The sequence below is a fragment of the Notothenia coriiceps genome, unplaced genomic scaffold (assembly GCF_000735185.1).
Source record: "Notothenia coriiceps isolate Sejong01 unplaced genomic scaffold, NC01 NC01_scaffold00037250, whole genome shotgun sequence".
Classification (NCBI taxonomy): Eukaryota; Metazoa; Chordata; class Actinopteri; order Perciformes; family Nototheniidae; genus Notothenia; species Notothenia coriiceps.
The window spans coordinates 7,708,700-7,722,398 of NW_011369951.1; the positions used below are offsets into that span (position 1 = coordinate 7,708,700).

The 13,699-nt window shown below is 42.4% G+C and overlaps 1 protein-coding gene across 1 annotated transcript in view; it reads right to left on the minus strand.

The window, feature by feature from the left end:
• The window catches only part of LOC104967243 (mucin-5AC-like), a 44,560-nt gene that overhangs the window by 5,770 nt on the left and 25,091 nt on the right, over positions 1-13,699 (minus strand). Inside the window, exons 4-5 of the mRNA XM_010796660.1 lie at positions 6,460-6,579; positions 3,993-4,000 (exon numbers count right to left, since the gene is read on the minus strand). Of these exons, the coding sequence (XP_010794962.1) occupies positions 3,993-4,000; positions 6,460-6,579 (128 nt within the window). The remainder of the gene's footprint in view (positions 1-3,992; positions 4,001-6,459; positions 6,580-13,699) is intronic.

Genomic DNA, 13,699 nt, shown 5'->3' on the forward strand with positions numbered 1-13,699 from the left:
TATACGGAAGTACGCCGGCAAGAGCCGCCTAACGACCCCGATCAGCAGCTTGATAGCTTGGTTCCCAGTCTGATAGAACTGTGCTGACCACGGCCCGGCTACCATATAGAGCAGGAGTGTGCCCTGCGCGCAGAACAAGAGGTGTTTCGAATGGACCGGCATCGCGGTAGCGCAAAGCTACCTACTACGGGTGGATTCCCTGACGCTGACGTCAAGATCACCAGCCAATCAGGATTGGCGTAATGAGATTGATGCTTCTGTTTGCTCCGCGATGAGGCACATCCCATAGTGAGACATCGAACGGAGTGTTACGAATGAGAACAGCGATTGGTTGATATATTTAATGGGGTTTTTCAGGATGGCTCTAAGTCAATGCTTAATATCATTCACTACAAAATACACTTCAAAATCTCAGCTCACTGCAAATTACTTTTTAAATTAAAACCTTTTAAGAAAACTAAATCTTAAAATGAAATTGATGGAAAAGATAATATAGTTATGCAGTTTCCATTACAAATAATACTATTTAACATGCTGGTAAAAAGATGGCTGATACGTCAACTCTTGAAGGAATAACACTTCCTGCTACATTTACTGTAAAGCAAGCCTCCAGACATTGCCTGCTTACACATTGAAAGCCCTGCTAGAAAGCCAGCATACTATAACAAACTTCATTACGAGGTAAACAGTCAACCTCATCGACTAGAGGTGACACGGAGAGAAAAATACCAATAGTCCCTTCTCCTTTCTCTGACCACAACCCTCTTCAAATCTGACACACACCTGTAACATTTTTTTCTCCATCTACACAGTTGCGACAATATTGCAGTAACAAAATGTGTCCATAGACAGAAATGTACATGGACACGGCAAAAGGCAGTAAAAGAGAATACAAACTGCACGAATTATTCTAAGTACAAATTTACAATTTTGTGTTAACCAGACCAAAACTAACAACTGCTTGCAAAGGGTCTGGCATTCAGATGTTTACAAGCTGGGGAGCAGAAAAATATCACCAGATCATGTTGATTTGTTTACACGTTTCTCTAATCTTTTACCCTCTTTGAAAATGTGCACCTCTAACAGTAATTCAAACCAAAAAAGAAAACACAACCAGCGACTAGGGGAAGCAAGTGAACACTGTTTTATTTAAGGGGTCAAAACACAAATTAGGGATCACAGGACTGAACAACACATTTTGGTCACATCAGAATGTATGTGACTGACTGTCTGTTCATTAACCATGTAGAAAAAACCCCACATTTTCCAAGTAATTTAATAGGATTTAGAGTACAGAGAAAATAACACAACCTGCCTCCTAATTATATGCAACTGGTCTGGTGTTATATCAGTGTTCTCCTTTAAAACTCATTCAATAAAAAGTAAGCCACAAAACTGTAAGGATCAGCAGTTTTTTCTCCGTCTAAACGAGAAATAGAACAGTGGCTCCAAATGTTGTAAGCATTTATTCCACAGGGGCGTTAAGATAATAAACAGTTTCTCCCAAATGACTCATAGGCTAAAAGTGACCAACAATAAACTGCAAACAGACCCTCATGGTCTTAAAATACAGTGTATGAAGTTGTGGCGCAAATAAATGGAGGAATAAACAATGTAAAAAAGCAATCCTTTTTTTTCCAAGAGAAGTCTTTATCAATATACAACTGCAGTGGTTTGGCTGGGGCTGCTGTGGGTGTTGCTCTCTCACCATGATAAATCACGAGTCGGGAAAACATTTGTCACAGTAGGCCACATGTCCTTTCATCATGCCAGGTCTCTCGCTCCCCCACCTCCCTCGGTCTCCCACTTGCCTCTCATTCCTTTAACCTCCATGGTAGTTTCATTCCTCAGAGAAAAGCTTTGTTGGGAATTTGTCACTGCCCAAGTTTCTGTGCTGTGTTAGCCATGCCCTTGGGTTTCTAATCGGGCCAGGAGTGCAAGGTGGTGCTGAGATAGAAGTGGAGCTTGGTTATGGCACTCTCTAATACTCCTTTCCCACCAAACCAGTTCCAGTTATAGTTCCGTGCTTGTGCTCTTCTGGTTCCAAACCGTTTCTTCTTTTTAGCAACAATTGCAACAAATACATAATCCCTTAACCCCATACGTGAATGTGTGTCTGTCTGAATTGACGCTTCTTGACATCACAACGCCGTCATTAAAGTTTCTCTGGTATTAGAGAGATGATGTTAGCATAGCAACTGAAGCTCATCTGACTGTCTCGACTGTTTGTTGTTATCATATTGTGGCATAAGCCGTTTCCTACGGGCACATTTACCCGGCCTATTTTTCTTTATGATTGTACTTGTGTAGTAGCCCATGAACTGATTCCACCCTATAGCTGATATGATAAAAAAATTACAGGAAAAAATATGTGGTAGTGTGCTGGTCTTAAAAACGGGAAACAGTGAATGGATGGTGTATAAAAGTAAGGTAAAAACAAACGGCATGACACTATGCATTGTTAGTGTTGCCTGACTTTATATACAGTAAGTGTGTTTTTTACAAGTGTGTGGTTGTCTACTAGTCACTTTGCTCAGCGCCCCTGCCCCCGCCTCTGATGTAAGCGTGACCCATTTGGTTCTTGCTTTCGAGTAGGGCCCGATAAGAACCGGTTCGTGGCCAAGGGCCGGCCCCGCTGCCGTGGAAACAAGAAGAACTGGTGCTTAATCGGCACTAGCTCCAAACTGGCCCTGGAACTGCTTTGGTGGGAAAGGGGCATAGCACAGGCAGAACAAGAATAGGTTCTCACAGGTAGGACACCGGTGCCACCGGGGAAATTTGAATAGACAGACTTTATGGATATACGCCACATTGGTGGGTGAATAGTGTAAACCAACACACTCTCACTCCCTAAACGTCCAGGAGCGACGCTTGGTCAGGGTCCTGTGGCGTGCAGTTGGGACGCGCCGAGGCTCCTTCAGATTCATAAACGGACGCAAAGAGCTTTCGACTGATTACAATGTATTCCCATCGGTGGCGGTATTTGACGCTCAAGGAAGCACCGCATCCGTTTATGTCGGCGGCTGTTAAAGGCAATGTGAGCGTCCATTCCCATTGGATAACGGAGAATTGTACACCCGGAAGTAAGTATTCTCCTTACTGTCGGTTGATTTGACATTGATATCTCCACTACTCATCAACTCAAAAACACCATATTATCTTTATTAATTAAACAACATTGATAGGTTTAAATTGTGTGCAATGCTTTTTGTGTTTTTCCCCTTCAATTCTGAGAAACTGGTCCCCAGCAGTTGAGAGACCGTGACCACCGTGCGCACGTGGCATTGGTCACCCGTGTGAACGCTTATTCACCTTATACCACAAACCGTAAACAATATTTATAATTATTTAAAACATAAAAAGCCATAGGACTTGCTTTGGCGGCGAGATCTCGCCCAGAGAGAGGCAATGGACGTCTTCCATTGGTTGCGTCGGGACAGAGAGAAAATTGAGGAATCCGTTGAAAGAAGAGCGAAAGGAGGCACCCGTCACGACTAGCAAAGTGTGTGTCTTCACTTTCACGGAAGGTGTTAACGGTCATGGGTATTCATAACGACATGTTTACGGCGTCAAAAAACGCACCGACACAGGAAACATCATTTAAATCGGTCACCGCTAGAACGAGTTAGAGAGTAAACTTATATTGTACAGGATAGTGTCACCGCCATGACCGTACCACACAAGACTCTTTGTGACTTGCCTGCTAGCACGGAATAATAAATACGAACAAATTTGGTTATAAAAAATTTACACAAACAATTTAAGCCAGTAGTTACAGCTGAGCTATGAGTGGAGACGGACTTAGCAGCACGAGAGATTTCTACGGACTAGACGCTCTATCGGCTAGCGTTACTGATTTTATGTACATGATAGAAAGAGACACAGTGCCGTTTTGGTTCAGAGAGGTTTTAACCGAAGTGGCCAGTGACCATTCATTAAAGTTTCACAGGCTTTTACTGTTATTTATATTCACCCATACGTTGCACAACCACCTTAACGTCTTTTAGACGTCGAGGTGGGACGACCTAGTCTGCACACTCGCCTTCGTTCGTTGTGTGTTCTCGAATCTGGATTGTGTGATTGGTGTCGATAACATACGAATGGCAGACCTATGTCTCGATTTGAGTCAATATATATTATAAATCAAAGAAGTAGCACAGCCAACAGGTGAAGTAATGACCTAGATCACTCGACGTAATCTATCCGTAGACCACTGTGACCAGAACAGGTCCATCTCTCTCTCCCCCTCTCAATCCTTTATCTCTCGACCGAAGCGAGTACAAGACGGGCACAATAAATAGAGTTTCAATAATACATTTTGAACTTATTACAAAAGAAGTAAAATTTAAATATAATTAATACAACCAACAACAAACACTTCGCGGGTCACTTAACTCGGGGTAATTAAACTCAAACATTGTATTAAAATTTACACTATCTGAGGGTATCAAAAAGAGGCGGGTGAGACGGCTAGGGCTTAGTGGGGCAAGGCGGGGGTGTGCAACTATTTAAGCGCTAGCAGCCGTGCGACTATTTTATATAAACAAACTTACCGTGAAGTATTAGTTTTTCCCCCTGCTCCAACGGCTGGGGACAATCTAATTGCAAATCCGTACGACTAAAAACCTAATAGGCTGATGAGGTTGCGCTAATTGGAGACTTAAAGTATAGCGTAATTGTGGTATAGGGTTGCGACGTAACGCCGGATTTTTAGGTTAGTCGGCTTCTCGAAGGGTCAATTTTGTACGTTTTTGTTTACGATTTACTTTTCTATTTTGTGACCGTACATTAAATGCATCTCTATTTATCCTGCCAAAAACGGTATCTATCTAGCGATGCAGTGAAATGTCGGGCGGGTGGAAAACTTCCATTGGTTTGCGACAGTAAACTTGCACGGCTAGTTCCCGGACTTCGAGTGTCTCGCGAAGAAAATGACAGGGAAAGAAGAAATCTCCTTCATGTCTTTTGCATTGAGACCTAAACAAAATACAAACTCGCACGTTATTGCTGTGTCGTCGGAAAAACGGTACAATTTTGTATAATAAAAGACGGACCGAGTACACCTCCGTCGATTGTCGACGCGCTTTAATGTTCGGAGCGGATGACGTAAAATATTAAATTTGCGTATATAGCTCGGGCTAAGAGTTAAAGTTATACACGATCGAGATTTTACTATCATAAATATTTACTGATAATAGTAAATAATATTTCGTTCTTGTTATTTACCGTTCTATACATCTTTTATTTGCATTACCTCTATGCAAGGTATTGTTTGCATTGCGAACCCTCGAACCTTTTTATGCAAAAGATCGATTTGCATTTACCTCTTACGTCAATATCAAGACACCCTTGCCATTAAACAATCCTCTTGTCTCAACCTAAAAAAACCCTGTTTACATACAAAGTAGGTTAGTGTCTTCGACAACTGAATAGTGACTGCCTCCAAACAGCGTTTCGCCTGTCCGCAGCAAGTGTTTGTTATCGACCCTATACACCACCATCAACGGTCAGAGAGAACCGTGACGGTGTAAAGTCTCTTTTNTTGCATATTGTTTATTATATTATAACTTAGTACTTTTTTAGCTTATTGTTGTGTTGTTTGTTTTTTATATTATAACTTAGTACTTTTTTAATGCATGTAAGATATGCAACACTAAGCTGTCTGTGGCTCTTTCCTGCTGTAACGCTGTACATTTCCCCTCTGTGGGACTAATAAAGGTATTCTGATTCTGATTATAATTAATGCTTTAAATTAAGTCGCTTGGATTACTGTAATTCTCTTTTTACTGGCCTGCCTAAAAAACCCTTACGGAAACTCCAACTAGTCCAAAACGCTGAGAGAACACATTTCCTCTGTGCTGGCATCACTCCACTGGTTACCTGAATCAATTTGAAAGTCCTTTTATTAACCTACACAGCTTTACCTCACCTAGCACCTTCTTACCTCAGCGACTGCCTTTCTTTTTATGTTTTTTAGTATCCAACAAGAACCCTTAGATCCTCCAGTGTCCTGCTTTTAGAAATGCCAAGGGTATCACACAAGAGATCTGGGGAGGCTGTGTTCTGTTTGTACGGCCCTAAACGATGGAGCAGCCTCCCCGTGGATCTTACAACAGCAAACTCCCTTGAAATGTTTAATCTTTTTAATATGGCTTTTAATTTGGGTCACTAGTACCATTGTCCATGTTTGACTGCATTTTGTTTCTGTTTTGCTTTTATTTTACATTTTGTTTTTTAAATTGTTGCATTTTAACATATTATCACTGTTTATCTTGTTCTGTATTCATTTTAATATTATTTTAATATTGTTGTTATGTTTCCTGTAAAGCACTTTGGGCTGCTTTGTGAATGAAAGGTGCTATACAAATAAAGTGTATTATTATAATGATTTTTTACTTAATGAATGTTTGATTGAGCCCAGAAACATGAAGTTGAGGTTCTTCTGAGGACACCGCTCACCTGTCCCAGAGCCGTAAACAATGGCGTATTTATCCACAGCAGCCAATGCTGGTCGCCACAGCAACAAGGCCTTGGTGTCTGTGACGTTCACGGCCCGGAGGTCTGTAGGCGGGTCAGGCACTGAGAGAGAGATAAAGGAGTGATCATTTATTATATTTGATCTTGAATTGCACCAAAATGCTAACGACAGAACACTTCAAAGGGAACAACATATCAAAAAGAAACATCTAAATTGCCAAAAAAGCAAATCATAAAGAGAGCAGATGGAGAATTTACACTGCGAGACAGATGGACTTTGGTTTGTCAACAGTTACACATCAGTGTTTTGAAATAACAGAGCTGTGAACACATCCAGGACCCTCCTCTGAGGGAGGAATGCTCAGATGGTTTCCAGACCCTGCACCTGCTGCAGACATGTAGAGAGGAACAAGAGGAGCCATTGCGTTTTGCTTTTCGGTCTTTATTTTTTCTTGAGGTAAACGTTTATTAAAAAGAAAATCAGGAATCCTTTGCGTCAAAAAAACAACAACAACTTAAAATTCCCGTTTTAAAGAAATAGGGTCTGAATGAATCATATAGGGATATTTCCGAAGTTGAGTTATTTGATTAAAATAAACACAGACTGCTCAATATGTATTATATTCCCTCATAGAGCGGTGCATTGACAACATATTTATTTAAACAAGCCCTGAGGTTAGCATCGCAAGGGCTCCCTTTTTGTATGACAGATAGAAGCTTAGGAAGGGGTATTCACTGACCTATTGATGTCATAGAGAAAGAGCGATAATGTCTTGAATGTGTGCTAACCACAGATCTTATTTCAGGCGTCTCACCTTAAAGTCCTTATCTTGCGTAATTTACTGTAGCTGAAAGATCATAGAACTGTTTCAAAATGCATTAACTTGTTGGGTAAATTACGCAAGATAAGGACTTTAAGGTGAGACGCCTGAAATAAGATCTNGAAGCCCGCGGGGTTTAACAAGACCTTTTGACAGGCTGTGGAGTCCTCCCCCTCGTTCCCTTGGTAGGTTCGACACATGTCATTCCTACCCTGAAACAACTGGACTTGACTACCTCCAACCCGCAACTTCCTCGTGAAACTCCTCCTTGAGGACTTGGGCTGTAGCGGGAGATACCATCTCCGCCTCGACCTCCATACCTCCGTCGACCGACCTCTACCTGCCCCCTAGCTGTGGTAGAGGCCCCCTCCCAGTGACTACAGCAGTTTGAAGGCCGTTCGGCCCCCCTACTTTCTAGGCGGGGCTTTACGACTTCCGAGACCACACCCCTGGACAGTACCAACTGCAGAGATTCACGCACCTCAGCCTTTGTCATGCTTCCCACCGTCTGGCCCACCACCAAGGGGAAAAATTTCCCCCTAAGTCTCCCACCACACGGTTAAGTCTCCGAGTGTGAGAGCTTTTCCGAACTTCTCCCGCACCCGCTGCTTTGCCTCGGCCACGGCTGAGGCTGCTGCCCTTCGGGCCTGTTGGTTCCTTGCAACTGCCTCGGGAGTCCCCCGGGATAACAAATCCCTGAAGGCCTCCTTCTTCAGTCGGACGGCTTCCCTGACCACCGGTGTCCACCAGGAGGTTCGAGGGTTACCGCCCCTTGAGGCACCTAGGACCTTGAGACCACAGCTCCCCGCCGCGGCTTCGGCAATAGAGGCTTTGAACACCGACCACTCTGGTTCAATGTCCCCAACCTCCACAGGAATGCCCGAAAAGCTCCGCCGGAGGTGTGAGTTGAAGGCCTCCTGAACTTGGGCCTCCTCCAGACGTTCCCAGTTCACCCGAACTACACGTTTGGGCTTACCAGGTCTATCCAGAGGCTTCCCCCGCCACTCGACCCAACTCACCACCAGATGGTGATCAGTTGACAACTCCGCCCCTCTCTTTACCCGAGTGTCCAAAACATACGGCCTCAGGTCCGACGATACGATAACGAAATCGATCATGGACCTTCTGCCTAGGGTGCTCTGGTACCACGTACACTTATGAGCATCCTTATGTTCGAACATGGTGTTTGTTATGGCCAATCCATGACTAGCACAGAAGTCCAGTAACAAACCACCACTCCGGTTCAGATCAGGGGGGCCGTTCCTCCCAATCACTCCCCTCCAAGTGTCTCTAACATTGCCCACATGTGCGTTGAAGTCTCCCAGCAAGATTAAAGGAATAATATGATTGTTAATATTATCATATTCATACAGACACACATCGATGAGACAGTTAATTAATGTACTTATTGCAGCAGTCTGCATACATTTGGTACCCCTGCTGGTCTAAGAGTGAAACCAACTCATTCAGTTAAAATTAATTAAATTATGTCTTGCCACCTTATATATTTATATGAGAGGCTTTACTGATGTGCCACAATAATGTCACCAAATGTTATTTAGTTAAAATATCAATATTGTGGCTTTCCAAGTTAACATTGATTGATATGACTGCGATTAAATCAGCATATACTTCTGCCAGGGGATGCCACCCCTCAAATTCTCCTGCCACCCTCTTGCCACCCCATGAATATTTTTCTAGATCCGCCCCTGGTGGGATGGTACACATATATTGAATTGCTTTATTGCTCTTAACCTTTAATGCCTTAACTGCGGACACTCTTCCCTCCCCATTATTGCTCGATTAAGGCCTGTTTATCCTTCGATGGTAAACAAACACCTTCATTGCATTTACATCCTGGATGTTCTCAGTGCTGTATTTACTGTTTGACTTTAGTTCATTTATCCTCACGAAAGCAATGTATTTCACTTAATGACACCACAGATGGAGCTGGTCTCCTTCCTGGAAAATCAAACCAACCGAACAAGAGTTACCTAAATAGAGTCAAAGAAACATTGAATTCTTTCAAATATCTGTCAAATCATGGCTCTTACTGTATGTCTCAAGATACAGCAGAGGAATATGGGTCCCGGCAGTGTGTATAAGACATGGATATATAAAGAGTTGGTACAGAGTACAGAGTTCAATACTCGATTCTGATTGGTCAATTTGGAAATTTCAGAGGTTATTAATACTAGCCAACATACTGCAAAGAATAGACAACTGTTGCTAAGGAGGACTTTGTGCCGTCGTATCAATCCACAGAAAGTAGTCCGGTAAATTTAACGGCAGTTATGGACAACAAACATAAGTTTTCTCGTTTAGAAAAAACTGAGGATTAGTTTTGGAATATTTATTTTTATATTTGAGGAGAACCCAAAATTTATTGATTTAAGATGGCTTAACTGTCCCCAATGAAGAAATGAAAAATAGCGAAAGAGACGGAAATCATTAAAAGAAGACAGACCGGAAGTAAACACTAAAGGGAACAATAGAAGAAGGCAGACAGGAAGTAAACACCAAAGAGTACAATAAAGCAGGCAGACAGGAAGTAAACACCAAAGAGTACAGTAGAAGAAGGCAGACAGGAAGTAAACACCAAAGAGTATAGTAGAAGAAGGCAGACAGGAAGTAAAAACTAAAGGGAAGAGTAAAAGAAGCCAGACAGGAAGACAGTATGGCTTCTGACAGTGTTTAAAGACTGGTTAATGGAGAACATTTTTTAACAGACTTGGACAATTGCTGAAAAGCCTGATCAGTGCTGCGGTCAGTTTAACTTTGCTGTTGCCGCAGTTCCAGCCGTCGGTATGCAGTGGAACCGACACTTTTTGTGGACGCGGAAGTAAAACGATCATTTTTAAATCAGTAGTGTAGTGTTTTATAAAGCTGGTAGCCTACTGGCCATTGGGTAACAACACAATGGACTTATATTCTGACAGAGCATTTCTTAATGTATGTACTGTTCTGTAGGGATGAAATAATGTAATTTAACCAAAAATAAATGTTTAAATGGTATCCAGGCAAACCCAGTCACCACTGCTCTCCTTCAGTGAGCCTGCGTGTAAACAAACTCAATCCAATAAGTGCAACAAAGCCACCTTTAACTGGGGTTGATACAATTCATAAAAATGTTCTGATGTCACTGTTTCTCCTTCAATGCCTTTTAAAGACTTTAGGTTCACCACTGCCATTTCTCTCTCTTTTGTTATTTTTTAGTAAAGTGCCGTTTGAAGAAAGAGTATTCACTGTGCTGAAGTGGCTCCAGCTGCCAGACGCTGACAGGTTTGTTATTGTCCTAACTAGTCGCTCACCATTTAGGAATCAGGACACTTTCATTCAGAAAATACCAAACATGTGTTTCTGGTGTTGAAAATATACTTTTATTTAAAAATGACATTTTCCTTCAGGCCAGATTTCTACACGCTGTATCTGGAGGAGCCTGACAAATCTGGCCACAGCTACGGTCCTGTCAGTGGAGGGGTAAGATAATGAAAAGTAGCTTAGAAAATTATACATTTAAACATAACTTCTTCTCTATGCTATTTATTTTTGCTTTCTGATGTCGTTTGAAGCGTCCCCTAAAGAGGACTTATTATGATAATGTTCAGATTTCTATTTTAATTGTGTGCCTACTGTGACGTGTTTCCATGCTTTAATGTAACCCTCTGTCTGAAACCAATGCCCAGTCTGCTCTGATTGGTTAACTATATGCTCTGTTGTGATTGGTCAACAACTTAGATGTGTTAGAAATGTCCCACCCCTTAGCCTTTCACGTACAATTTGTTGGAGCGCTAAGAAGCACGATTGTGATATAGTGATGTCCAACACGTTCTCACTCCCAACCCGTCACATATGCCCCTTTCACACCAACGCGTTTTCAGCGCCGGCTCGGAGCTAGAGCCTGAAAAGTACCGGTTTTTCCTGTTCACACCGTAGCGGCGCCGCCTCTTAGCTCCGGAATCCGGTTCACCTCCAGTTCCAAAAAAGTGTCGGTCTAGAAGCAAGAGCTTCGGAGCTAAGAGGCGGCGTCGCTTACGTCTCTCTTACGTCGAGGCATGCAGGAAACTAAACTCACCTCCCCTGAACATGGGTCGACTGAAGAATCTCCTCATGCCTGCCTACAAGCAGTCGCGCTGAGCAAAGTGACTAGAAGGCAACCACACACTTATAAAAAAAAACACACTTTATAAAGTCAGGCAACACTAACCAGGCTTCGTGTGATTCTGTTTATTTGTGCCTTACTTTGACCATCCGTTTGCTGCTATTGATTATTGTGGAGAGCAGGCAGACGTTTTGTTTTTTATTATAGCAGCTATCGGATGGAATCCATACATGGGCTGCACAGGTTGTCATGTCCGACTATCACAAGTAGAATCATAATGAAAAATACGCCGGTAAAATGTGCCTGTAGAAAACGGCTTATGCCACAATAGGATAGCAATAGCAAGTAGTCAGTTTAGCTTCGGTTGCTATGCTAACATCACCCATTTTATACCAGAGAAACTTTCATAACAGCGTTGTGATGCCAAACAGCATCAATTCAGAATGACACACATTCACTTAAGGGGAACTGGGGATATGTATCAGCTGCTTGTGTGACAGTCAGACAGTCAATACTTTAGAGCGGCCGCTGCAGTGTGAGCTAACCGGGAGCTAACGGGAGAATAAACTCCAGTGGACGAACAGCACTGCAGCGGTCGGTAAATGCCGCTGAAACACATCAATAAACAATGAACCACGGCACTCTGGAAAAAAGTATAAGCTTGGAGAAGTCGTTATTTTATTTAATCTGACTTTGTATGATTAAAAGCAACACGATCATCGACCCGACGCAGTCCCCCGTTGTTGTGTTGTTGTTGTTGTTGTTGTGAGCGCCGTTGGGGAGCAAATCAGCGATGTAAACGGTGACGTCATGACGCAGCAGCGGCTGCACCAGTCGGGCTCTGGGCGGTGTGAACAGAGCGGGAGCAGAAAAGGGAAACCGGAGCTGAACCAGAAAAGCTCTAGCACGGAGCTAGAGCGGGAAAAGCGCTGGTGTGAAAGGCGCAATATTAACCCTTAGACGCACGAGTGACTGGACCCTACACTCTTCCATAAGTGGGTCAAAGAAGACCCACTTACTTTATGCATCTAAGGGTTAAAGAGGCTATATTATGGCCTGTAGTGTTCTACAGGTTTTAGTGCATGTAAATGGTCTGCAAAGTCTAAAATGCCTGTGTTCCCTCCAGAGAGAGTTTCTCTCCCACACACTTCCCCCCTGCCTGAAACGCCCCCTTTGTTTACTTCCGTAACATAGTGACATCACAATGTAACACTCGGGCAGCTAACCAATCAGAGCAGTCTGGGTTCTGGTTTCAGACAGAGGGTGAAAAGAGGTGCTGCAGCAGACGCAGTGTGAGAAAAATAAAGAGAAACATATACAAATATGATCCTGAAAATTAGCATCATTTATATCTCAATGTATTGGTATCGGATTTCCTTTGTCAATTATTTCTACAAAGTTTACTATAACCTAATTTTTCTGCCTACTAAAGTATCAAAGCGTTTATTACAGTACCGATTTTTGTTTTTGATCCTGCTTTAAGTTGTTCAACAACTCCCAACTTCTTTTGGTACTTTTGTACTTTTTAGTTGATTTCTATGACAAGATATCTTTTAGAAGTAACAGAAATGTCAGTCCTGTTATTGTAATAATATTTAAAATCAACTGTTTTAATCAGGCAACCCTCTAAATTCTACAAACTATGCAATTAGATTCTGCATTGTAATGTGTGGGGGTGAATGAGTATCATAATATTTGTCAAGCCTTTGCTATTTGCTGCTTAATAGAAATCCAAAATGTTAACATACTTGAGTCAGCTCTCATTGGTTCAACCACAATTGGCCTGGCCCATGTTTTGTATTGTTATGAGTAATAATTGATGACAGGGAGGCAAAGCATATTTCTGATACAACCAATATTAGTGATTACTGATTTAGACTTGCAGATTATTGTCAGTAGATGCAGCTTAACACACACATTTCTGCTCTCCTTTGTGTGTCTCTGCAGGTGAGCCGGTGTCAGTTTCCATCGACAAAGGCGACTCCACCCTCGGCCTATCACAGCTCTCCCCTGGTTCGTCTTACGAGGTCAGCGTGGTCTCCATCCTCGGGCTGGACGAGAGCGACCCCATCACAGACGTTTTCATGACATGTAAGTCCTTCAGATTTCAGGGGAGCTGGTGCTGAATCCAATAAGGATAACCTGGAAGTGAGTTAGCATGTTAAGCAACCTTAAAGTCCTTATCTTACATTAAAAACTGTTTTTGGCAGTTGATTTCTGGGGGGTGTATGCAACAGATAGTCAATGTATGTTTCTTTATTTCATACTGAATAATATGTAAAAAAAGGAAAAATATTAG